The sequence below is a fragment of the Talaromyces proteolyticus genome, assembly GCF_021365285.1.
Source record: "Talaromyces proteolyticus strain PMI_201 chromosome Unknown BGW36scaffold_9, whole genome shotgun sequence".
Classification (NCBI taxonomy): Eukaryota; Fungi; Ascomycota; class Eurotiomycetes; order Eurotiales; family Trichocomaceae; genus Talaromyces; species Talaromyces proteolyticus.
In genome coordinates, this window is record NW_025764285.1 from 1058246 (window position 1) to 1083144 (window position 24899).

Below are 24899 nucleotides of genomic sequence, written 5' to 3' on the forward strand. Positions count from 1 at the left end.
TGTTTATACTGAGAATTGGTCAATTTAACAAGCGTAATACATCAGTTGATGGTGAATGAATATATGACAAATAAATCATAATGAGCACTGGGAGAACTCTTTGCATATAAAGCCAAGCGCTCATCTGTCTGAGTGTCATGTTGTGTTTACCCCAGGTAGTAGAAACCATCATTACTGGTTATGTTACGTCTTGGGTCCCATAAAAAAATGCGGGGTATAAATTGTCAGTCGCCTGAGCGAAAACGCCCGAAGTCTGTAGTGACTTTGGTTACTGAACTTAAATCATCGTATCTCGGAAGCCGCTAGAGTAACGGACCACCGAGCACTAGGGTAAACAGAACTGTGATACCACCGCCTATATAAACAAAATACGTAAACCTATTGATAAGACAAAAGAGGTAATTTTAAACTGTCAGATGTTGTCAGTAAATTTCATTTGGTGGTGATAGAGGTACCGATCCTACTGGGCTATAATGACCCGTTAGAGTTAGGGTCTTTCGATGGCTATCACTCATGCTTCTTTTTAAACTTCCTAGTTGAAACTTCAATACCATAGTCGATCATGCTAACGTCGGCTAGGTCATCGTTATACTTAACTTGAGGTAAAACTTTGGATGGATCATCCACGAATGGCAGCTAATCCGCTTAGAAAATGATATATTTTTGAGAAACTTCAATGTCTAGCCTTCTGGTATTTTCTACGACACGTATCAGGACTGTAATATGGAGAAATATCTGTTAATAGTGAAATTACTGTTTCTTTAACCCTTTCTCTAAATTTTTGTCAAGGGAAGCTCCCGCCACTCAATTAAATATCCATGAAATGCGATATCACAACCATGTATGGGAGAGCTCAAAAACCGCTTTGTCAGACAAGTATGAGAACTTCCAGTCAAAATCATCATCGTATATCTAGTATGACCTAGTAACTTTGATAAAGTTGCACTTCCTAAATCGTCTTTAAGTCTTATAAGGACTACCAAGTAATATGGATTCTGTTCAGAATATAAAGTGATAGTCAAACCAATTAATGCTCCTTATGATGAATACTTAATGGACTCTGGGGGTAAAAGAGTCATGCCTAGCTGTTGATGCACTTCGACTTGAAAGGGTGCAAACGGAAACATCTCTCCATCCACACTTAGTGAGCCATCTGTCCGCATAGGAGAGACTCGGTATGCTGCCACCTTTCGGTAATGGACCTCACGCATTCGTACATGGGTTCCCTTCGAAATTTCTAGCAAAATCTTAAGGAACTTGAGGCTGCCGATGCCCGCGTCTACCAGTATCATGTCCACCATTCCATCGTCAAGCTTCGCGGAAGGAAAAACCTTTGAGGTAGCATCTACGAATGGAAGCTGACCAGCAAAAATAATCGCCGAATTTGCATGGCGCTCAAGTGTCCAGCCATTGGGAATCTCATCAGAATCTGTACCGAAGCGGAGGCAAGGCAGGGCTTGATTGGTAGATTCATTGGAGATCATTGAGTCCTTGGGCTCGTTTCCCATTTCATAATTCCGATCACCATTTGAATCCTTATGAATTGCTATATCACATCCGTACACTGGAGGGTTGAAAATTCGTTGTAAGAATCCAACCAGGAAACGCGCACCCCCCAAGTGCCGCATATGCTCAGTCTGAAGATCGCACTCAGCCAGATACCCGAAGTTTTGCGATAGAAACGAGATCCGCCTTTTGTCTCCTTGTGTAACTGACATGAGATCAATTGAATGCGGAACACCCTTGATCGTATATAGCGCAGCGTGGGAAATGCTGGTGGTCTCGAAGAGACTGACACACATTGCGTTTCCCGAGCCACCAGGCAGCTGAATAACGGGAATATTTCTCAATATCTGTCCAGCATCTTCCCGTTGTGCTAGACCATTGAGAACCTCGTGAGGGAGGCCGTCCCCAGAACAGCAGGCGATGACATCCCAAGAATTAATATCCGGGTCCTCCCTGACCAACTCTTGCGCATGACCAGAATATTTTGTTGTTTGAACTTCCACACGACAATGCGCTGCGGTAAAGAGAGGATCGGCATATTCATAGTAACCCTTCACGGCAAACCCCTTGCCGGAGAATGGGTTCAAGAAAACCTTTATGCTTTTCCCAATCTTAGACCCTCTGTATGCCCGCGAGGTAAGCGAATCAGCCCACCCTTGTATAGTCTGGGATGTACAAGTCTCAATTGTGTGAAAGCATAATGTTTTGACATGCAGGCGATCTCGTCTCTCCTTTGCATATTCAATGCAAAGTTTTCCCTCGTTAAATTGAACCCAGAGAATAAAAACATATCGAATTGTTCGTGTTATTCGTCGCGCAACCCAATCTACGTAGCGGTCAATTTGTTGAGGGCTGCAATCAAGGGTGATTTTTTCACGATTTATCTACTTACTTTGCTTGTAAATAATATTCAGGCATGTAGTGTCCAGCTCTAGTCGTGCGGTTTGAACCTCAAGGGAGGCTTTTTGATCCTCGAATTCCATATTCCATCCTCTGGTACATTCTACATGGTTAGATATGTCGATGTAGTGAAGTTTTCTCTTTGAAAAGAAGAAGTTTCAGGTCCATTTGAATGGGTCACCTACTGGGCGTATAAGCCGAAATCCGAGATACGAAGAGTTGACTGAGTTACTGTAACATTTTGAAACTTCAAGCAGTCAAATGAAACTAATTCGTAATTGCCAGGGAAACCAAAAACCAGCTTCGGCTTGTATACATTAAGAATCAAAATACGAGAGAACTAGCTAGTATTTTTATAATCGCTTCCGAAAGACTATCTTCCTGAAGAATCAGCCAGGTCAAACTAATAAACTGATATAATCCATAAACGACTGGATACTGGTTTCCTATTGTGTCAACCTTGAGGTTTGGCGGTGTAAATCTTCTTGAGTGGCAACACCATCAGAATATCTCGGACGGAGACTGTCTAGCAACGGAACTCAGATAATAGCATGAATACAGAAATTCTGACTCCGCTAGTACTAACCTAATGTTGAATACAACTATTGGCGTATGAACATTTACGCCGCTCCTCTCAGTCCCAAGCACGGCTGTCGGGGTCTGGAATTATCTATCATTCCCAATCAATTAGCACTACAGCCCATAAAGGAAATAATAACCCCGGGCCGTGATTTCATTTCGATATCATCTTTGTTATCTATCAAGGAACAAGACAGGAGTGGCTTTGAAATATATGCCGGAGATAAGTCAGGAATATGATCATGAGACTGCCATTGGTACTCTTTGTCAAAGCACTAAAATTATCATTTTAAAGGATCTTGGACATTTTTATATGATGGTAGAGATTTGCGATAAATCCAGCCATACAGACGCTTCTCAAGGTTTTATTGATTCTGCTCTTAATATACTACTACAGTACAAGAATAATTTATCTCTTTACAGAAGTAAGCACGTATAATTCTAATACCGCTAACAATAATTGGTTCAATCTCAAGGCCAAACAAATAAAATGTTCTAGATAAACCTATTCACATAATCCAATAGGTCGATTGTTTTATTTTAGACAATGATCGTGATTTGAAATGAGTCCGTGGAAACCTGGAATCTGGCACTGTGCTAGTACTTTGCGAGTCTAGGTTCAAATAATACAATTCCGTGATTCCCTGACGCTCTGTAAAATCTAGCATTTCATGATACTTGGCTCCAACGTGATCGACGCCATGACTGTCATCCGATAAACAGAATCGCCCGTTCATTGCCAGAAATTCCTAATTAATAGTAAGTAGCAAAGACAATATGAAGAAAGGAAGGTAATCTTATTACCTGACAAATTTCTGCAGCGGGATAAGGCGCCTGCAGCCCTTTTCTTAATGCAGCAGAGTTCAGTTCCAATAGCCCACCATAACTGTTAATCAATTTCAGATTCCTTTGAATTTTCTCCCATACACCTTTTCCTCTCTTGAATCCCCCTTTGGTTAGATTCGGATCGTCGCTTTGAAGTCGAATGAGGTCAAAATGACCGACAACCATTGGCTTCAAATGAAGTAACATGTTGAAGACTTCGTCGAAATAATCCTCCCAGAGTCTTTCATCAGTTCCTCCGGACTTTTCTCTCGCTCGCACATACATTTCGCGATTCCAATCTATAGGGATCCCATGCATATGATGTACCGATCCGACAAAAAAGTCATAGGAGAATCTAGAGAGAGAACCTTGGATCAGCGTTAAAGATCCAGGATTCCTAATCCACTCCGATTCAAAGCCAATAAGAATGTGGATCTGCGTGGAATATTTTACACGCAGCTCGTTCGCTTTTCTGAAGTAATTTTCTTCATTGGTAAGTAAAGACTGAAAAGTTACACCACTAGCGATCTGTTAATGCCTCGTTAGCTTGCCAATATTGAAGAAATAGAAGTGAAATAGGGAAGACCTCTTCTGGGTAAAGATCCTCATCCGACCGAGGCATATGTTCAGTCAAGCAAAATACTTCCATATGCTTAGCTATTGCGGTTTGAATCATCTCCTCCAGGGTATTGTAAGCATGGCTCGGGCAGAATTCACCCGAATGCGAGTGATGAGAGAACGGCATCTTGTCCAGTAAGTACTGGTATTTGTTTCCCGATCGGGAAGTTTAATATTTTGCCAGTACAATGCTTCCTTTTATGCAGAGAGGAGGGTAGGGCCGATAAGTTTACCCGAATCAGTCGAAAAGCTAGCTCTATTAAATAATATTTAACATATTATCTTTTTACAATATTCGGATGTACGCAATTGGAAAACCTAACAGAACGTTAATTAAATGGGGTCGAGTGAGGGCTTACATGATAAAGAGGGGTTTAGGTCGCGATACTTCTAATACAATACACGATGATTGAATTTTCAACTTACGGCTACGTAATTGGTCTTCTACCCGCACTGCATCAGAAAGGTAGTAATTACAACAGATGCTTTCGGGATTCGGCGTTGGGCTTGATCCAAGATCGTAAACCGAGAACCGGCGTGGAGTAGTTACGGAAGTCGATAAGAGTACGGGGATTACGAAACCGATGACTTAACAATATGTAAGTCTTTTTATATCAATACGGATATTTAGTCAATGAAAGGAGAATTAAATCTTCACCAGTTCTTGCCCATAAATTCGAAATCTGTTTATGAGGACAGTATTTGGAAGCATGGGATTCATTCCACTCTTATCGAAAGCGAATATGACAAGTTTGAGGACTCTAAATCAGACATGGAGAATTCACAACTTCGGACTGGTATCAAACATCATCACTGCCTTCTTCCTGCTTCGCTGTATCAACAAGCTATATTACAATATTAGCAAATATGGCATATTCGGGAGTATTAAAAGGATTTATTATTCTATTGGGCTCGGAATACTTTCAATAAAATATCCCAAGACAAAAACGCGAGGAAATGTCGATAAGCAGATTCTAGCAAGACTGGAAGAAAAACTCATTCAGCGAGACCCTAATTCTAAGGGATATTTAACTTTACCGAAAGAAGGATGGAGCGTGATCGAAGTGAATGATGAATTGGAGAAACTACATGCTATGGATCATACAAGATGGGAAGACGGTCGTGTTAGTGGTACCGTGTATCATGGCGGCGATGATCTACTGAGTTTACAAACCGAAGCCATAGGCAAATTCAGTGTTTCAAACCCTATCCATCCCGATGTGTTTCCTGGTGTAAGAAAAATGGAGGCCGAGATTGTTGCTATGGTTAGATTATTTCTTGTAGTACTTTGTCTTAATCTTGGCTAACAAATATCTAGGTATTGGCCTTATTCAATGGCCCTTCTGGTGGAGTAGGCGTCACGACAGCTGGCGGCACCGAATCCATTCTCATGGCTTGTTTGGCAGCTCGGGACAAGGCTTCTGTTGAGCGCGGTGTCACAAACCCCGAAATGTGAGTGTATTTCTTCGCTTTTGAGTAACATATTTAACTAGTGAGAACCAGGATTATTCCAGAGACAGCACACGCAGCCTTTTATAAAGCTGCAAAGTATTTCAATATCAAACTGCACGAGGTTTCCTGTCCTGCACCAGATTATAAAGTCGATATCCTTTCAGTCCGTCGTTTGATCAATCGCAACACAGTGCTATTGGTTGGCTCAGCTCCGAATTTTCCTCATGGAATTGTCGATGATATTCCCAGTCTCTCAAACCTGGCCGTAAAAAACAAGATTCCACTTCACGTCGATTGCTGTTTAGGATCATTTGTCGTTGCTTTTCTCAAGCAAGCCGGATTTCCATCCCCTTACGAAGATGAAGGTGGATTCGACTTTCGTCAACCTGGTGTGACCAGTATCAGTGTTGACACCCACAAATATGGCTTTGCTCCGAAAGGCAACTCCGTGCTTTTATACCGGGATCGCTCGTTTCGAAACTATCAATATTTCATTCTTCCGAACTGGTCCGGTGGTGCTTACGCCTCTCCTTCGATGGCAGGGTCCCGTCCAGGAGCGTTGATTGCGGGCTGCTGGGCCAGTCTAATGGCAATCGGAGAGTCAGGCTACATAGCCACTTGTCGTCAGATTGTAGGAGCCGCAAAGAATCTGGAGCGTGCTATTTTAAATGATCCAATTCTTTGCGGCAATCTTTGCATTATCGGCCACCCTATGGTCAGCGTCGTCGCGTTCGCAAGTAAGAACGGTCAAATTGATACATATGATATTGCCGATACAATGTCCGCAAAAGGTTGGCATCTAAATGCATTGCAGTCCCCGCCAGCTATACATTGCGCGTTCACAAAACCGAGTGCCGAGAGTGTCGACGTTCTTGTTTCCGATCTACGCGATGCAGTAGCCAATGAACTACACAAAATCGAGGAACGTAAAATAAAGGGGGGTATCAATTCACGACAACCAGGGGATACATCTGCTCTTTATGGTATCGGGGGAAGCATTTCTGGGAATGTTGTTCTTAGTCAATTCGCCGAAGGATTCCTGGATACATTATATAAAACCTAGCCCATCTAACGGGTGACTGCGAATATTTCCAAGGCGTGTATTATATTTATTATATGCTTGAAGACTATCCTAACATGACATTTAGTAAAATAAGTTTCTTTTCCTTCATAAATTTACAGTTGTAATTGGTGTAAAATAGGTATAAAGAAATGCCACTATGGATGTTCCATACCAGTGTACATCATACTCATACAAGTCCTTGTTCCTCGATACCAGGAAACCTGAATTTACGCACTTTCAGATATACTGATCGATTTATCAATAATGCACTGTAAAAATAGACTACAAAATTATCCAAAACGTGTTTTGTGTTGCACAACGACGTCTGGAAACATATTATCGAAAAATCAAATGAAAATCCGGCACTGGAGCCCCAAAGAGATCTCGCACCTCCAACCCAGGAAATATCATATTGTCAACAGAACCACCCATGTCCATTGGAAAGCTTAAAGGCTCAAAAAACTCCGTTTCTGTGCGTTCTAGAGGATTTGGACTCTGTGAAGAAAATATATCAGAAATCGCCAAATCAAGCCTTTTGAATATTGAGCATTGCTTACATCAGATATTTCAGGGTTTGGTAATGAATCTGGGTGTGACAATGTAGGTTCTTGAAAGCCAACCCCATCGTCATTTTGTCCACCGATTATCGAATTGTCGACGAATGAGCGACTTATATAGGCGAATTTAGCAAGCATAGAGCTTGGAAAGCTACCTTTCGTCGCATACTCAAGCGAACTGAAATATCCTGCAGCACTTTCTAGTAAAGCAAGATTTCCCTGGGTCTCTTTATGAGTCGGGTTATGTATAATAAGATCGAATAAAACAAACAAGGCCGACAAAGGCATGAAGACAAGAATACTACCCATTTTTAGTGGAAGGGGCTCTGAGAACGGGAAGAGCTCTTACTGAAGTGGTATAAATGGTTCAATATAGATTGTTCTAGTCAGCTCAATAACTGCTCGGGCGGATTCCATCATATCTCTTGAAGCGAAGGATTGTGGGGAGCTTTGGTCTCCGATGATGTGAACCCTTAATCTGCACAAGGCTATTCGAAGTTCGTGATAGTGATAGTGAATACGAAGGGCAGCTATGACCTCGCAATAGTTTTGGAGAACATCGATCTGGAGCTTCTCGCCTGGTCGGAATTCAATGGGAATGGCTTGTCGCTGATTTTCCAAAAGTTGTTCAATTTTGGTAATTTTGGACAAATAGGTCGGAACCGAGTTGGTTGTCGCACTGATAGAAAACAACTCGGTAAAGGTTAATGAATAAAGTCTAGCAATTCGAATCGAAGCTAGAAACCAATCAAACCCTTTGAATATCGCCTCTGGTATTGAGGGGATTGGAGAACCAATGTCGCAATCCAATATCAACTGTTTTCATTTAGTCTCGAATTGAAAAGAAGGAGGTTCTCTTACAGATGTGGTGCCATGATTAAATGAGACGGTTTTCTCAATATAGTATACGACCCAAAATGCTCGAGAACGCGCATCCGCGTCTACACTCGTAGTAGTTTTGCTCAATCCAGCTCTTTGAGCTGCTCGTGCTGCCTCAGCTATAACTTTTCCTTGAATCTGGAGGCATGAAAGATTTAGAGAGAATATAGCCTGCTTTGTATTCAATAACATAACCTGATAAAGATTTTGAACATCTTACCATCGCCGTGAGCGCCTATAAAATAAGGTAAGACAAACGTCAGTCAAAATAACGCAGTTGAGAAATTGCTCTTCATACCTGGACTTCTGCAAGGCCTGTATTCAGCAGCATTATCCTCGGAAATAGTTCAAGAGCAACTCGAAATAATTTCCAGGCTTCTCCACAACCGGGGTCGAACGAGCCACCACCTTGGAACTTGCATCCTAAGGCGAGAACTGTGTAGTATAGAGCCTCCCATGAAGTATTGGAAATGATATCATGTCTGTGATCTGGATTAAATGCTCTATGTTCGAATTCTACTCGGTCCAGGAATGGATGTAGAGGATGGACTTGTTCGAAATACACTGTGGGCACGTGTATTAGCAAAATCTTTTGTAGAATGAGAAGGAGTATTAACTTGCCCTGAATAAAGAGTCTAGCTTTTTCTGTCGAAACCCTGGGTCTTTCCTCATATCGTTTCCAAATACTGGAGGGCCCTAAGCTGCGATGAAGCCCATCCAGTCGCGATTTCACCATGTCAGATATGTATTTGATCAATACTTCGACTGCATTATTTCCTATGAGATTGGATAGAGTCTTGAGCCGTGTTTCTGAAAAAAAGCTCATACTAGAGGTAGCAACTGAATGCAAGTACGTTAGAGAAAGATTTGGGGGAAACATAAATTTCGGGATCCTCAATAACGTACGATAATTCTCGTTCGCCTTCAGAATATTTAGTAATGTCAATATCTGTAAAACTTGATGTTGCAACTTACTCCCAAAAGCCATGATGAATTTTGTGTCCTGCCTGTAGATTGTCGTGTATGGAGTAGTTGATCGACATAGAGGAGAGAAATAGTCGCATTTTCTACTGAACTTGGAGGGCTCAGTACTGGCGACGAGTCTTCTATATCATTTACTTAGAAAATACACCTCTGCCTTGGGTTTTGCGGTGCAAACCTCTAGTAGACGAAGACGAAACCACTGCTTGGTCCGGCCGGTCGACAGAAGGGTTATCAGTGCCATTTTTTAATTGCGACCCAGATACTGGATGCTTGAACTTCCTCCTTAATGGACTAAAGACACATATATAGCCCCTTTTCTATTTGACTATTACTTAATTATTGCCTCTTTATCGGAATAATCACATACTCGACAATTTATGCACGCCGTCTCCGGTGGTTGAGGTTCTGCGGCAACGTTCAGTTTGTATTAAATCTGCATTGGGACTAGACGTACTGGAGCATCTGACTTTACGCAACTTGCAGTTGTCGCAAACAAGGGAAAGCCGCTGGTGAAGCATGGCAGCCTCGACCATTGAGGCATTGCGTGCTCTCGGATTTCCGATCGTTGAACAAGAGATCGGTCGCTTCTCGTAGCAGATATTCTGACCAGACCGGAAAGCGGCGGCTCTGGATGTTAATGGTGAGAATGTTATTCCCGGTTTGCGGAATTCGGGATCCGGTGCTCGGTATTCGGCTTTCAGATCATTCTGCCAGCATGCCGCGGACTTGGGAGCGGGGAAGCTTTATCTTCAAAGTTATCCGGGCCAGTAGTAGAATTATTATAAGTGATCATAATAAGCGATATCAATATTGATAAGACTGTTGTAGCAGATATTCTTCAAAAAAACCTCCAAGTATGTGAACAATGGTCTGTATATTAACGATATAACTATCTACATAAAACGCTTGAACGCTAGCAAATATAGAGCACATGGCAAAAAAGCCAACCAGCCTAGACAACCGAACTCGCTTATCCCTATGCAGTAATCTTTATAATCGCAGACAAATCCCGTTCCGTGAAGCAAATCGTACTCAAGAAAGCCGGCAGAACCCGTACAAGGGCATCGAAGAAAGTGACAAGCGTTTGTATCACCGCTACACTGCATAGTAGAATGTAGTTGTATAAGTGTGACGCTTGGCGCATTTCCGGCATGAGATTCGCACAAGTTAGCAAGTCGGATGATGCTCTCCAGGCAAGTGGCTCCTCTAGCGGTAGATGGCGGTTGGTAGCCCTGGTGTCTGTCTCGTGTCGAGGTTTTTCTAGTTGTAGATTCCTTCGTGAACCACGCTTACGTAGATGCTCGATCGTCTCGACCCGCGCGGTATCGCGTGTGATCTTCTCTAGTGGCTGGGCATTGGTTCGTAAACTGCGATCACGTGGATGCTGCTGGCTCTGCTGACGCGCCTCTACCTCGAGTGGATGTGAAACCTCTACCGGTTCGCGAATGGAGGCTTCTGGTCCATATATGCGGCGTTGGTGCCTCGTGCTGCTGTTCGGTTGGTGTCTGGCACTCGGATCCAACGGCTCGTTTGACGGTAATTGGACGGCGAGTTCTGAATTGGCATGTAGAATCTGTGCATGGTTTCCCATCGCTTGACTTTCGACCGTCATCTCTGGACCCTGCAAGCTGACCATCCTCGTCAGGGAGGCTGTGCTTGGAGAGGAGAATGGTTCGGAAAGTGGAGATCCCATGTGCGAACTAGAGCCCATCAGGTGTAGAGGCTGTTGAGGGTATTGCCATGCGAGCCCATGCTCCATGTTATGCAGATACCTGGCGTCATGTGTAGGCTGGTTGGGTCTTGGATGCATTTGGTAGTGCTCGTTTAGTTCCGGGATCGAGTGGGTTCGAAAAGTACAGTGCGGCATAAGGCAGGTAAAGCCAGGCTGCTGAAGTGCCGAAGAAGTTCGAGGTAACTCTTGGTATGGCGATGGATGCATGTTTTGAGAAGGGTGTGATGGAAGACTGCTGTTACCCACCTCACCCCGTGCTAGGGTATCCACTTGTGACAGTGGTTGCAGTGATGAAGCCTGCGACGACGATGGGAACTGAATGGATCCATATGGGCTGGGAGTCTGGGTAAGCGATGGTTGCTTATCCCGAGAGTTTTTGGTCCTCACTTTTGGGGTGCCGGGAGTCGAGATAATCTTGTCCAGGCAGTTACACTGCTAATATTAGTACTTCCCGATTTAAAAAAAGCGTAGGAAAAATTACCTTCTTATGTTGTTTTCTATGTTTTAGGCAGGCTCCATTTCTACGGACATTGATATAGTCCTCGATCTCCGCCTTGGTCCGCTTTCTCTGCTTCTTTGGAAGTTGCGTGGCTGCATTCATGTTCATGTCGAGGACTAACTCCATGCTACCAGGAGTGCCCTCTGAGAACTGCTCGCTCCGGGAGGAGCCTGGAGTGGCATGAGAGACTGATCCCACGCTTTGTGGTTTTTCTGTGAAACTCTCCTGGGAGGATTCACGGGAATAAGAGGCTGAATGCGCATCAGAAGCCTGCTGCGGTTTTGCAGGAAGTGAGTGCGGATAGTGAGGCGCACTGCTACTTCGCTGGATATGAAAATCAATGGCGGCGTCTCTTCGCTTCTCCTTCATCGGGCGAGCACGAGCATCCCCTGCGGCCCAATTGTCCACGGCCGGACGGAAGTCTTGAGGGGAGGCCGTGAATGCCGGGGTCGAAGTGAGATAAGCATTGTTGTTGTAAAAGGAGTATTCCGCAGGCGTCGCCGGGACAAAGGTCGGATCCCCTGCCAGCGGTGGCCCTTGATATGAGGTGTCGAACAGGCCGGCAGAGGTAAATGCATTGAACGTGTCTATACTAGGGTCCTGGCCATAGTGGATCAAGGATTCGAAGTCAAACAGGTCGGTGTATTCTATGTTTTCCTGATCCATGACGACGACGAGCTCTGTGCGTATTTAGGGCGGAGATCCAGGGTGAGCGAGTAAGCGATAGCCAAGTCTATAGTACTGTATACGGTATAAAGCTGTATACAGCAAGAAAGGCAGTGGGCCGGGCGGCAACGAGGCGGCGGTGATAGGCTGGAGGCGTATAGAATAGCGCGGCGGCCGAGGCACGCTTAGGCAAAGACAACCAAAGAGAGCGAGTTAGCAGGCGATCTGGACGGCCAGTCCAGGCAGCGACAGCCTGGACGCGTAATATAAATATTAGGCGGGACATTTAAAATGTGGGAGCCTGGAGAAGCCCCAGTATAAGACCAGCACTTGAGTCACTGTGAGCCAGCGCAGGAAGAGCCCAGGGCCATCCCAAGTTGGTTGCCCGCAGCGCTCACTCTAAGCCTGTTCGGGACGCCGACACGCCAAGGATGGTTGCCAGCTGAATAAATAGCCTCGACAATCATCACCTAGCACCGGCGCAGTAATAACAGTGCGATATCAGGCCATTGGATAGGCATATGGTATTCGCCATCAGTGCAGGCTGGTAGCGCCCCAGGCACCAGCAATTCGTTTCGTGAAATTAGGCGTTTTGGGATAGCCCCTGGCTGAGTCAGATCCTTCTTCGGTTGATTATCTCGATTTTCACTGCCGAGCATCCAGAACAGCCACTCACAGCAGCCCTCAGCTAGTATAAATAGCACGGCGTAGCATACGGAGTTGCTTGGCATCAACCTTAAACCAAGACACGGTTTAAGCATTAACCATATTTTAATCATGGAAATGATGAAATTCGACGAGGACCCGACCCAAGTCTGGCCCAAATCATGCAGCCAGCGGTGTTCCTGCCCTCCTGAGCCTAGCCTGCACCTTCGATTCACCAATGGCAGAGATGCTATGTGTTGGTGTCACGTGATTCATTCCTTTCTCCAGTTTGAGGCTCATCCCGCCACAGCATTGGTCGCCCAACATGGATGAACAGAATAAGGTCGCAGAAATAGCCTCAACGGCCAGGACCCCGAGCCCACCCCGACCCTAACCCCGAAGCACCACTCATGGCGATCAGGTTTCAGGAATTGTAGCTGCCTAGAGCTGATGACTTTTATTGTATAAAGGATAACAGATGGGCTCAGATGCGGCTGACAGTGCGACTGCTACCTGCTCATGTTGTCCAATTGATGCACAGTGTATACAGCGGAGTAAACTGTACGTGGATCAACGCACCACGGAACGCAATCTCATTGATCGATGCGGTGTCTGGCTCGACTTAGCCGGGAGCCGACCGCCTCCCTTTCCAGGTTCGACAATCGAGATTGTCTTCATTCTTCATTCTACGCAGAATGTCAATTCCGCACAGAGTGAGGGATGATGGATTGTGCCTCGATCCCGACAGATATGATAATGATGATCATGATGATCAGACTGTTTGGCGCAGGGAAAGAAGCAGCAGGCTGGCCCTACTCCAGAGCCCGTGACCTCCGGGATCGAGGCGCGCTCATTGGCCAACGCGCTTCCGGAGCTGGAGAAACGCATGATCCGCCGACAACCAGTGTATACCACTGGTGACGTCACGAGACATGCCGTCATCCGCACTGCAGCGCAAAACGGCCGGCTTCCTTGCTCAACGACTTCCCGTTTTCTGCTGGCCAGGAAAACTCGACTCCCGCAGCATTCCGGTGCTGGTTATATAATTTATCGATCCTGAGCATTTCTTCCTCTGCCACATTCCCGTCGACTCCTCATAGTTCTTGAATCGCACAGCCTGTTCTTTCAATATGCCCAGAATCGTCAGTCTCAGCCTCCGTGCTCTGGAGTTCATCTTCACGGTTATACTCCTCGGTCTCGTGGGCTCACTCGAAGCTCAGTCGAGCTGGAATCCGGAAAGTGTGCACTTCAGCATGTTTACTGCTGCCTTTTCCATGTTCTTCCTTTTCTACCTAATCCCGGCCTCGTGGAGCGAGGGCCTTGCTGGCCACCCGATCTTCCTGGTCGTTATCGATGGATTGAATGCCATCTTCTTCTTCTGTGCCGCTGTGACTCTGGCTGCGAGAACTCATGGAAATAGCTGTGGAAACCACGTATGATATATCTTTCTTTCTTGTCATACACAAATTAATAACTCTGCAGAACTTTATCGATTTCAACTCCATTGCTCAGGGATCGTCAGGTCGATGCCGCGAAGCCCAGGCGGCCTGCGCTTTCTTCTGGTTTGGTTGGGCTGCCTATATGGCCAGTCTCGTTTTCTCGATTGTTGGCGGGAAATCAAGCTCGAACCTCTCCGCTCGCCCATCGGTGCGACGACCTGGAATGTCGCAGGTCTAGCTTGGACTGGACACTCCCTGCGTCCGGAATACGCGGGAATGACGTTCACGCTTCATCTAAGGAATGGAGCTGATTAAAATTGATACGTAATACATAAAATAATAGTTGGTTAATGTATGATTGGTAATGGGTGGTTATATATTAATGGGTGAATAACATCGATGTTTTGTAATTCATGTGAACTTTGATGAAATTGACGGATCAACTTCGAAGTACACGCACATGCTGTCTACGGGTTAATTGATGTACGAATGGGTATTAATTACACCGAATCGCTGTTTAATGAATGTATAAAATTAAATGTTCGATTCCTCATCCTAATTTTAAGATTATATAACGAACGCACATCTATTTACAATGACCCTGAAACCGACTACATTTGCACTACCAACTCGTCACCCCGCGCTCCTTGTCAAACCCGCCTCTCAGCTGAAACTCCGGGTGGACGACCTTGCCCTGTAGAATCGTATACTTGACAATCCCCTCACAATTCTCTGGCGTCACACGCGCGAGCCAGATCAACTGGCCCTGCTGCTTTCTATACACCAGCACATTCGCCGAGAACTTGTGCCCACCGACATGCGAGACAAAGTAGATCCCCACGCCGCCGAGTCTCTCGTCATCTGTATCTCTGTACAGCCCCGCAGGACGCAGATGTCTCTCAAGCTCCTTTTTGATTAATGGCGCGGAAATCCCACACCGAGCATCGCGTCGTTTGTGTGAGCATAGCAGCACGACGTAATCGTGTGGGCAGGGTCGCGATCTTAGCTGCGATGGTGCTGCTGTTTGCGAGGGTTCTTTGTTGATGAAGCGGGACACGAACTCGGGAACGGCTGGAATGGTCACGTTGTCAATGAATTCAAATGAGGGGAGAACAAGGACCGTGGTCCCATCATCGGCACCCTCGCTTTCAGAGCCGTCTCGATAGGAATTGAGATTCGAGGTATTCACCATAAGACGCTGCAACAATGCAAGTCAGCAGCCACCCAAATATATATGTGTATGTGTGTTTGTAAATCAACACACCTCATTGGTAGAAGCAGTACTCAACGCGTGCGCCAAACTGCCTTTTTCTGAATCCGGTTTCGACACCCAGTCCGATTTCCCCGTCGCAACCAGGACATGCGTCGCAAAGGGCTTGATTTTGCCGTATATCTTGCGTTCTGTCTCGATGTGGAATTTGGCGGGGAAGTGCACCGTGCAATCGGCGCAGTCCCGTAAACAGTCTGGTCCGTCTTCCTTAGGGTCGACTGTCGGAAAGATGTATTTGTCAGGATCACTTCCGAGGCGGGTTGAGAACCATGATTTGAGCATTTTGCCTTCTTCGATTATCAATTTTTTTTGGCTCTCGTTTAAGCAATACACATGTAAACCTAGCAAATTCGTTTTCTCAGTTTCCTTTTTGTGAATGGACTATTTCTCGCGTGTTGGCCTCCAGGATCGAGCTTTATTAGGCAACGCATAAACCCGAGCCCCGAGCCTAGCAGGCTTATCGCCGAGTGTTGCATTATATACGTAGTGCATCTAGTATATAGTGTCTGCCTAGCCCAGCATAAGCTGCATTGGGGAAATATTCGAATGTTTGGACTGGATTGATTGGTTTGCGACTGCGCGGGCAGTTTCGTGTTCTCATGGTTGATGTAGTTATATATCGGAAGATTATCAAACAAGCTGACATACAGCGCATCCAGCATCTGATTAGGCAATGACAAGGATATGGGATTTCTCTCGTCAGAGATCCAGTCCGTTCAAGACGAGATGGCCGTCAGATGTTGTCAGATGGCGATAGGTGATTGTAGAGTGCAGAGAGTACTGTACCGAGGACTGTACCGAGGACTGTAGAGATATCGGAGCAGCCGCCGTTCTCCGGGTCCTGGAGAATATGAAACCGGCCGGCAGCGACACCCGTTATTGGCCCGGCCGCGCGTGGTGTGCTCCACAGCTCGGGGCTGGGTTCCCTTTCGAGCATCGGAAGCCGCACCTCCTCTGCTACTCTGTTCTTCCTCTCTTTCAATAATATCAAAGTTCGGTCGAGTCGCCGCAGGATCGTGATATTGTTCCCCAAGCAATGACATCCGCGCTCTCGGGGCCAGGGGAGCATATAGCAGCGTCAGTACCAGCCCCAACCATGGCTTCTCTGGGGGATTCCATCACCTCACCCGACAACCATCATGAGCCGTCCGCTGCTGCCGCTCCCGATGCCGAGACGGCCTCACACGCTGAGACGCGCCCGCGCAAGCGTCGCAGACGAACCGTCGCATGTACCCAATGCCGTACGAGGAAGCTGAAATGCGATCGCGAGTATCCTACCTGCGGCCGGTGTCTGAAGGGCCGCACCCCCGGGCGATGTACATACGAGGATAGCTTTGTTTGGCAGCAGCCCAAGACTGTGACCACCACCTCATCGAACAGCCCTGCTGCCGTGACCGACCGCTTCAGCAACCATATCACGCTGCCGCCGCCCAGCAGCATTGCCGCCATTTCACCACCGTCGACCGCGTCTGGCATCTTCTCATCCCGGTCCCTGGCCTTGCCTGCGTCGGAACCGCGACCACCGGGACAGTCTAGACGCCGGTTTCTGGATACTGTGCTGGACGCTCCAAACCCGGCGGCTGCGAATCACTGGCGTCCCATGTCGGATGGAGACTTGAATGGGTATTCTCGTTCCAACAACCACCAGGATGTCGGGGATCAGGTGTTGGCGTCGCCGTCGCAGAAGTTGGAGCTTTCGAACAAGGTTATACTTAGAGGTAAGGAGACGAGAACTCGCTTCAACGGCAGCGGGATTTTTGCCAATTTGTTTTTGCAAGTGAGTTTTCAAAATCCGAGGTCATATGTACATGGTAGGCTGACCATAGCAGTTCCCCCAGTTGAAACCGTTTATGAACGACTTAAAGACAAATAACCCGACTATCAGACGTCTGCGTTTTGGATACGAGAACTCTAGAATGTGTTCCACGAAGGCGAAAATGAAGCAGCCCATTCCGAACCCCGACACCGCTATGCTGATGGCTTTACTCCCTCCCAAGCAGGTTGTTGAGGAGCTACTTCGACTGTATCTGGCTTACGTCGAACCGTTCCACCGGGTAATTCACATCCCTTCGTTCCGACGAGAACTGTCGGAGATGTGGGCGCGAATAGACTCGCCGGATATGGTCTCAGCTGCATTTGTCGCTCAACTGCTGTTGATTCTGGCCGCTGCTTTCGCATTCTTTGAGGCAGAGCGATCTCTTGCCTTGAGTGAATTCAACATTCCACGATGGCAGGTAGTGAATTGGATTCGCTACGCTGAGAAATGGCTCGAAGTCTCGGATATTAAGCGACCGGATTTGACGGTGTTGCGTATTCATTGCTTGGCAATTATAGCACGCAACACACAAGGTCTTAGACGTAGTCGGGTATGGTTGGATACAGGAAACTTGGTCAAACTGGCAATGCTGGCTGGTTACCACCGAGACCCAGACCACATTTCCAAAATCACTTTGTTCAATAAAGAAATGCGGAGACGAATCTGGACGACCATTGTTGAGCTTGACTGTCAGATTTCTATGGATAGGGGCATGCCCCCGTCCTTGCAGGCATCAGACTTTGATACTGCTCCGCCTTTGAATATCAACGACGACGAAATAAACGAGAATACAATAGAGGAGCCCCGGTCAAGACCATTGCAGGAATTCACTGACTGTGTCTTTCCGTGCGTTCTTGCGCAGTCGCTCCCACTAAGGTTGAAGATTTGTAGTCTGATGAACTCGCCGGTTGTGTCATGCTCGTATGAAGACATTCGAAGGTTGGAATGGGAACTAGGCTGCTTCCAAGCTGGTCTCCCTCTGTGGCCAACCCCGACTGACCAACAAACAAACCACAAAGTCACTCTCGCTAGAGCCTTTTTGGAGACAAAACTTGGCCAATGGCTATTAGCCATCCACACCCCATTCGCTATAGAGGCGAACGAAGATCCACTATTCGAATCGTCTTCTCGAGCGCGTCTCGAGGCGGCAACGCTAATTCTGTCCCGTCAACTGAAACTACACGAAACCTCAATCAGGCTTTCATTTGCTCATCTATCAGACAGCGTTGCCCAAGCCAGTGTCTCCATACTACAGCATCTCTATGCATCGCGCACTGGCTACACATCGAACCTTCTCCGCCAGGTGCTTCCTGTCATCACCGATTCTCTGGTCGACCTGGTCGAGAAATCGATAATCTGCCTTGAGAATAAGCTGATGGTGATGGCGAAAGGCGCCAAGCAATTCTTCATCCTCAACCTGCTTTTCTCTCTTGTCAAAGCGGAGCTATATCCCGACCAAGCAGAACTATTCAAAAAGCTCACTATTGAGCGTATCAGCGCGGTGGCTCAGAATCTGATCATGCGTGATTCGGAGGTGAACCTTCCTCCTGATGGAGTTGACTTGGTGAGATCTCGCTTAATTTCCTTCGTTCATACTAAATACTAACCTCCCAAGCCATCAATATCCCAAGTTCCCGGTCTCGCCTCGTCAACCATCCAAACGCCACTTGACAGTGTACCAGGGTCATTTGAAGGGAACAGCAATCTGCCGGATCTGTTGACGGTATGTCCGCCCTCTCTAAATTCTAAAAACACGAACTAATTCTATCTCAGCCGCCCGATGACTTTAACAGTCTTCTCCAGGTGTTTGACTGGGAAGACCTCTCAACTTTTCCGTATTCATTGTAGATACTTTCATCTTTTTTGTATTGTGGACATTTTTGGTCTTGGATACCCAACGGACTATAAAATTTTCTTCGTTAATATTCTATTATTACATTTTTATTTTATCAATTCGACACGAATGAGGGGTTTCAAAATTTATTAATCTGCTGGGATATATGGACGGGTTTCAAAGGATATGCTGGTTACATACCATTGACATACAAAAATTATTTATGGAGAGAAAGTCAATCTCTTGAATTACCTGTAAATTTGATCCTTGATCATCGCTCAATTGCATACTGTATATATCACCACCTAGCGATAAACACGTTAAACTCCACGTGAACACCAACGGCATGCAACACTAATCATATAATTATAAATATGGTCATCATTCGTTACTTTATATCATCAAACTCAATAGACCAACCCACTTCACTGTACACGGCATGTGTGGTGTCGTGCCTTTCATCGCCGTCCAAACCTCCCCTTTCCAAACCTGCGCTGCCCTATAGAGCGTATCTTCAACGACCGATAGTTGGCATGTGCATCCGGGTTGATTTTCCGTCTTTTAGTTGCTTTTTCTGTTTCTTGGTCGTGTTCGTTTGATTGGGGTTTTGCTTTCTTTTTGCTTTTGGATGTTGCTGATTTTGAGGGATTGGTAAGCGGCGTTTTGACACTGGATATCGCTGCTTTTATTTTCTCGGAGAAGCTAGATGCAGGCTCGGTTTTTGTGCTGGACTTGGCGAAGTCGGAGTCGGAGGAGTTGTCGGAGATGAAGCCTTCTTCCTCTTCGCCTCCTTCATGTTTTTTATCATTTTGGGGTTTGCGGCGAGAGGTAGATTCTGAAGGAACAGGGACAGCGCCGGAGAATAGCTCATCTTCGCTTTCCTCTGCTTCTGCTTTCTTATTCGTTTCCTTTGCGGTTGTTTTTGCTTGCTTGGGTTTTGTGTGCACGACGGGCTTCAGTTTGACGAGTCGCGTCGTTCGTTTCGGGGCTTTCTTTTTCCATATTCTTCCACTCCAACTCTCACCTTCAGGATCGTTTCTATTCAACACCGGCGCTTGGCTGTCGCCTACTTGGACATCTGCCCCATTCTGCTGCTGTTCCGCTTCAATATCCCTCAGTATATCCCAGTCATCCTGCATCCGCTCTTTATCCATATCCCGCAGCCCCTGCACCAACGCACTAAGGCCCTTCCCGACAAATCGCTGTGTCTTTCGAATACCAATCGGACTTAGACCGTTCGAAGGGTCGGGATTTGGGATATACCGTCCTGAATTCGATCGACGCAGAAAGCTCGGTGTTTCTGAACCTAGCGGGTTTGAATCTGAGTGTGTCTCTGCTGCAGAGAGCTTGTTTGTGGTGCCTGCTGTCCGCTCATTTCCCTCATTTTCAACCATCATTGCGAACCGTAGGGTAGTCGGTGTCGCGAAAAAGCGCTCGAGGTATAGTTTTTTGCTTGACGAAGCAGGTGTGCGACCTAAGTGAACCGCTCGTTCCTCATCCTCGTCTTCTGCAGCTTCTTGCTCGGAAATCCCCTCCAGCCGCTTCCGCTTCCCGCCAGAAGGTGTCTTCATAACATCCTTTCCGACCATGGCAACACGCTGAGCGGATGGCGTCGCCGTACTCCCCCCGGACGCTGATAACGAATCAAACAGGCCCAATGCTTTCCCATCACGCTGCGGGGTCGGCCCGATAGCATTCTTGAATGGAAGTGGTGATTGCTGCGTCTGCCGGTGTGTTGACGGGCTGAACAGTCGCCGAAACACAGAGGGGGAGTCATATGGGTCTAATTCCGCTGGATGGTGCGGGTCGTTTATAGTACGGTTCTTTGCTGGGGTGAATAGCTCTAGTTGCGACTTCGGCGGTGTTTGTCCATGGTGTTTGATCTCTCCTCCGTGTTTATGTTTCCCCCGTGCTTGCTGCTGCTCTAATTTTGACGGTGTTTTCGTACCGTCTTTCGGCCCAGACTCGGCTTCGTTAGTAGACGACGACTCAAGTGCGCGGAGCCGCCCGTATGTTTTGTATTTAGCAGCTGCGGAAGTAGTCAGATCACGTTCACTACTATTATATCGCGATAAATGGAGAAGGGAATTACCTATCTCCGGGTCCTGCTTGATATCCTGTCTTCCTGCTTTCTTACCCCCGTTCGCGTCTGAGAATAATTTTTCCCATTGTTTCAGTTCGGCGCGGAGCGTGTTGAGGTGGGCTGCATCGACGCTGCTCAACGCATTGGTGGGGGACATTGTTGCATGTTTATTTAACCAGAAGGAAAAATAAGAGGGCGAAATAATGAGGTTTTGAGAGGGTTGGTTGGATAGAGATAGATGGAATAAATAGTGTAGGCTGGAGAGGAGTGGCGGAATCAATTAACGCGTCGAGACGCGACTAGGCATTGCTGCCTCAGGCTGCCGGTTAATTATTCAGCACACCATCGGCTTTCGAAGTAAATAAAGAGTTCGAGCATCAATCGAAAAGAAAGAAACTTGGATGTTTATATTTTCAAATACAACAAGATGAAATACGAATATCAATTGCAGTTGTCGAGCTAAGTCCTTATAATTGCTTCTAAGAATTGAGTGATGTGCAGATTCGGGACTGGAAGAATTGATGTTTCCCCACGTTTACCATCTGGAGAAGTTGCTGGGACATGTGAATATGCAGGATTACCCGCGAATTACATGGCAACAAGTAAACAGTAGACAAAAAAGGTAGCTCAAAAAAAGGAAAAAGAACCCAGTAGTTGAGCAGCTGTGTATGGTAATCGGAAGATATTGTCGTTAGATCTTATCTAACCACATCTTTGGGAACAGGGTAAAACAAACCAATAACAGTTTCTTTGTCCCTCTTTGATTTCTACAGCCTAGATTTTAGCTGCTGCACGTCTCGCGAGGTATGAAAACTTTCTACCATCAGTGTAATAACACAGATAAGATAAAAATAAGTAGACTGCAACTTACGGTGAGCAAGTAAAAGACTAAGGAAGTGAGGGGACCGGTAACTATCGGGTAAGCTCCTCTTTTCAGATTTAGATAGCATCCGCGAGATTCTCATGACTAGGCGAAGAAATCACCTTAGTATTTGAAGAAGATGACCTCGGACAAGCAGCCAAGCGCTTTGCCTCACCAAGCGCCTCACCAAGCGCCACAACAAATACTGCTCGCAGAAGATGAATACGAGCCCCCAGACGGTGGTTATGGATGGGTGTGTGTTGCATCTACTTTCTGGATCAACGCCCATACATGGGGAATAAACAGTGTATGAGCTGAGACTCCTTCTTTATCAAGCCATGATATCTTACTCTGCTATTTTCTCTCCCGTTTCATGTGCCACAGCTAACTCATAATTCACTTCTCAAGTCATTCAGTGTGTTCCTCGCATATTACCTTAGTCATGACCTATTTCCTGGGACCAGCAATCTCGAGTATGCCTTTGTCGGAGGCCTCAGCATGTCATGCGCTCTGTTAGTGGCCCCCTTAGCAACTGCAGTCATGGGTCAACTGGGCACTCGTGCAACACGTAATATCGGTGCCGCACTACAATTTGTATCGTTGATCACCGCCTCATTTGCAACGAAAATATGGCATCTCTTCCTCAGTCAGGCGCTCTGCTTCGGTCTCGGAATGGGATTTCTGTTTGTCGGGACAAGCGGCATCCCCGCGCAATGGTTCCGTCGCCGACGCAGTCTAGCCAACGGGATAACTGCAGCAGGCTCAGGCTTTGGTGGATTAATCTATTCCCTCATCACAGGTGCTATGCTAGACAAGATAGGACTTCGCTGGACCTTTCGTTCTCTTGCGATTATATGTCTGACAATGATCGCCATTGCAGCCAATCTTCTCCGAGACCGGGACCAAGCAGTTGGTAGCCAACATCGAGCCTTGCAGGTGTCAAAATTCCGCCAGCCCAGGTTTAACTTCTTTGTCGTGTGGGGATTTTTCAGCATGTTAGGTTATGTCATTCTCATTTTCAGTTTGGCTGATTTTGCTCAGGCGGCTGGCCTCTCTGCGCATCAAGGCAGCATTACAAGTGCCATGCTGAATCTGGGCCAGTGTATAGGCCGACCATTGACAGGCTGGATCAGTCTAAAACTTGGCCGAATGAACATCGCCGCCGCCTTCACTGGCTTGGCCGGGTTTCTCTGCCTGGTCATGTGGACCCAGACGACTAACGCGGCGGGAATTTACAGTTTCGCGATATTGGCTGGCATGGTTGGGGGAACGTTCTGGGCAATGGTGTATGCTGTACTGGTTGACATTGTCGGCTTGAGCGACCTGCCCAGCAGCTTAAGTTTGACATGGGTGGTCTTGTTCATCCCCTGCACTGTTGCTGAGCCAATCGCCCTTAGTCTGCGGAATAGCCTGAAAGGTCTTGCAGCATATCTCCCCGTTCAGCTGTTTACGGGGTTCATGTATCTTGCCGCCGCGTTGGCTCTTTTGGTGATGAGATTATGGAATAATAGTGGTGGAACCAATAATCATCGCAACAACGGAGACTGCAATGCAGTCAGCGTCGAAACTCCATCCTGGCAGCTAGACAAACCAGAAGCACCTGCTGAAACTGGAATAGGGTATTTCAGCCATGAGCACTGGCGATGAAATCTTAAAGAGAGATTATGTAACGTCACATCATTAATTAACGTATTCCACAAGTACCCTGCGCAGGGTGCTTGTGGAATACGTTAGCGGAACGAGACTAGACACATTATATCATACAGAAAAGAAGAAATATAATATGAATAATGTTTATAGAATAGTTGACCACCATCAGCATCTCATTGGTGTGGCTTGGTCTCACTAGCCACGGCATCCCAACCGTTTGCTCGCTTGGATCCCGTCTATAAATATCAAACTTTCTCCATTGCCATAGAGAATATTTATATGATGCCGCAGAACTGCCCAGCCCTTCCCGCTGGAAAAGGTTATACTTTGTATGTGATCAGCGGTTAGAATGATTTGATATTGGCTGAAGGACGCCATACTTCGTATAGGATGTGGATTTTGACCGTACTATTATTGGGAAGGGGCTGGTAGTTACCAATCAGCTACTGGGTGATGGGTGGGTGGCTAGACATGATGTAGGTAGGGGCCGAAAGAATAGGCTAGTACCGAATTCGGAAAATGATTTATCCAACCAAACCGTTCGCCCGGTGTGACAAAGAAATAAGCAGGGCATGACAGGCCAATAGAACGCGTTAGGGCTGTGCATGAATCATCCGAAGTTTAAATTAAGCCACCATGAGGGTCTACGGGCCAGCCAATAGATTAGTCGGTCAAACCAATCAAGTTCTGTGAATATAGTGGGGTGGCCCGTCGAGCTTGTTTATTCTAAGTTAAAGGTGATCGATCTTGCCCTAAGCTATATACAGACTGGCTCCATGCATGTAAAGCCTGTCAGATGTATCGAGTATACGGTAAATACGCTTGTATGATATGAATACAGCTAGTAAGGTTAATGTCCTCATAAATGTATTATGTTATCGATAAGTTAACACACCCTAGCGTGTACCATTAGTACACAGTACACAATTACAAGCCATATTACATATACGGTCGTGGCCTCGGTGGATAGTCGAGATCCTCAGGTAGTAGTCATTGAGTGTTTGCGTCCCAAGGGATTAACTGATGTGATAGATGGAGAA

General features: G+C 46.4%; 11 protein-coding genes across 11 annotated transcripts; 4 read left to right on the forward strand and 7 right to left on the reverse strand.

Moving 5' to 3' along the window:
• Nucleotides 1–1037: 1037 nt before the first annotated feature.
• BGW36DRAFT_361738 (ATP-NAD kinase-like domain-containing protein) lies at nt 1038–2424 on the reverse strand (the record flags this gene model as incomplete). The annotated part of the gene is made up of 2 exons (XM_046214301.1): nt 1038–2358; nt 2399–2424. The coding sequence occupies 2 exons, from the start codon at nt 2422–2424 to the stop codon at nt 1038–1040; spliced, it is 1347 nt and encodes a 448-aa protein (XP_046069582.1).
• Nucleotides 2425–3494: 1070 nt separating this feature from the next.
• BGW36DRAFT_301152 (Polymerase/histidinol phosphatase-like protein) lies at nt 3495–4555 on the reverse strand (the record flags this gene model as incomplete). Its single annotated transcript, XM_046211667.1, has 3 exons — nt 3495–3734; nt 3790–4338; nt 4397–4555. 3 exons carry the CDS (start codon nt 4553–4555, stop codon nt 3495–3497), a joined length of 948 nt encoding a protein of 315 aa, XP_046069583.1.
• Nucleotides 4556–5171: 616 nt separating this feature from the next.
• On the forward strand, nt 5172–6943 carry BGW36DRAFT_429940 (putative sphinganine-1-phosphate aldolase BST1; the record flags this gene model as incomplete). The annotated part of the gene is made up of 3 exons (XM_046220766.1): nt 5172–5693; nt 5747–5880; nt 5932–6943. The coding sequence occupies 3 exons, from the start codon at nt 5172–5174 to the stop codon at nt 6941–6943; spliced, it is 1668 nt and encodes a 555-aa protein (XP_046069584.1).
• Nucleotides 6944–7011: 68 nt separating this feature from the next.
• On the reverse strand, nt 7012–10056 carry BGW36DRAFT_212562 (uncharacterized protein). Its single transcript, XM_046209939.1, has 12 exons — nt 9818–10056; nt 9731–9768; nt 9539–9680; nt 9355–9482; nt 9286–9301; nt 9001–9219; nt 8678–8943; nt 8600–8614; nt 8362–8550; nt 7850–8316; nt 7501–7801; nt 7012–7438 (listed from the first exon to the last, which is right to left on the reverse strand). Exons 1-12 carry the CDS (start codon nt 9894–9896, stop codon nt 7280–7282), a joined length of 2019 nt encoding a protein of 672 aa, XP_046069585.1. The 5' UTR covers nt 9897–10056; the 3' UTR covers nt 7012–7279.
• A 1356-nt stretch (nt 10057–11412) lies between these two features.
• Nucleotides 11413–12495, reverse strand: BGW36DRAFT_212649 (uncharacterized protein). Its single transcript, XM_046209941.1, has one exon. The coding sequence runs from the start codon at nt 12258–12260 to the stop codon at nt 11523–11525; it is 738 nt and encodes a 245-aa protein (XP_046069586.1). The 5' UTR covers nt 12261–12495; the 3' UTR covers nt 11413–11522.
• BGW36DRAFT_212642 (uncharacterized protein) lies at nt 12234–12638 on the reverse strand. Its single transcript, XM_046209940.1, has one exon. The coding sequence runs from the start codon at nt 12544–12546 to the stop codon at nt 12328–12330; it is 219 nt and encodes a 72-aa protein (XP_046069587.1). The 5' UTR covers nt 12547–12638; the 3' UTR covers nt 12234–12327.
• Nucleotides 12639–14035: 1397 nt separating this feature from the next.
• Nucleotides 14036–14582, forward strand: BGW36DRAFT_399133 (putative non-classical export protein Nce102; the record flags this gene model as incomplete). The annotated part of the gene is made up of 2 exons (XM_046218485.1): nt 14036–14338; nt 14388–14582. 2 exons carry the CDS (start codon nt 14036–14038, stop codon nt 14580–14582), a joined length of 498 nt encoding a protein of 165 aa, XP_046069588.1.
• Nucleotides 14583–14966: 384 nt separating this feature from the next.
• Nucleotides 14967–15896, reverse strand: BGW36DRAFT_429943 (putative sucrase/ferredoxin domain protein; the record flags this gene model as incomplete). The annotated part of the gene is made up of 2 exons (XM_046220767.1): nt 14967–15542; nt 15609–15896. 2 exons carry the CDS (start codon nt 15894–15896, stop codon nt 14967–14969), a joined length of 864 nt encoding a protein of 287 aa, XP_046069589.1.
• Nucleotides 15897–16710: 814 nt separating this feature from the next.
• Nucleotides 16711–19278, forward strand: BGW36DRAFT_429944 (putative C6 transcription factor; the record flags this gene model as incomplete). Its single annotated transcript, XM_046220768.1, has 4 exons — nt 16711–17391; nt 17444–18994; nt 19046–19153; nt 19204–19278. 4 exons carry the CDS (start codon nt 16711–16713, stop codon nt 19276–19278), a joined length of 2415 nt encoding a protein of 804 aa, XP_046069590.1.
• Nucleotides 19279–19502: 224 nt separating this feature from the next.
• On the reverse strand, nt 19503–21603 carry BGW36DRAFT_212722 (DNA replication/checkpoint protein). Its single transcript, XM_046209942.1, has 2 exons — nt 21357–21603; nt 19503–21293 (listed from the first exon to the last, which is right to left on the reverse strand). Exons 1-2 carry the CDS (start codon nt 21502–21504, stop codon nt 19723–19725), a joined length of 1719 nt encoding a protein of 572 aa, XP_046069591.1. The 5' UTR covers nt 21505–21603; the 3' UTR covers nt 19503–19722.
• A 1115-nt stretch (nt 21604–22718) lies between these two features.
• On the forward strand, nt 22719–23984 carry BGW36DRAFT_383971 (MFS transporter). Its single transcript, XM_046216740.1, has 2 exons — nt 22719–22741; nt 22799–23984. Exon 2 carries the CDS (start codon nt 22882–22884, stop codon nt 23854–23856), a length of 975 nt encoding a protein of 324 aa, XP_046069592.1. The 5' UTR covers nt 22719–22741; nt 22799–22881; the 3' UTR covers nt 23857–23984.
• The last annotated feature ends 915 nt before the right edge of the window (nt 23985–24899 follow it).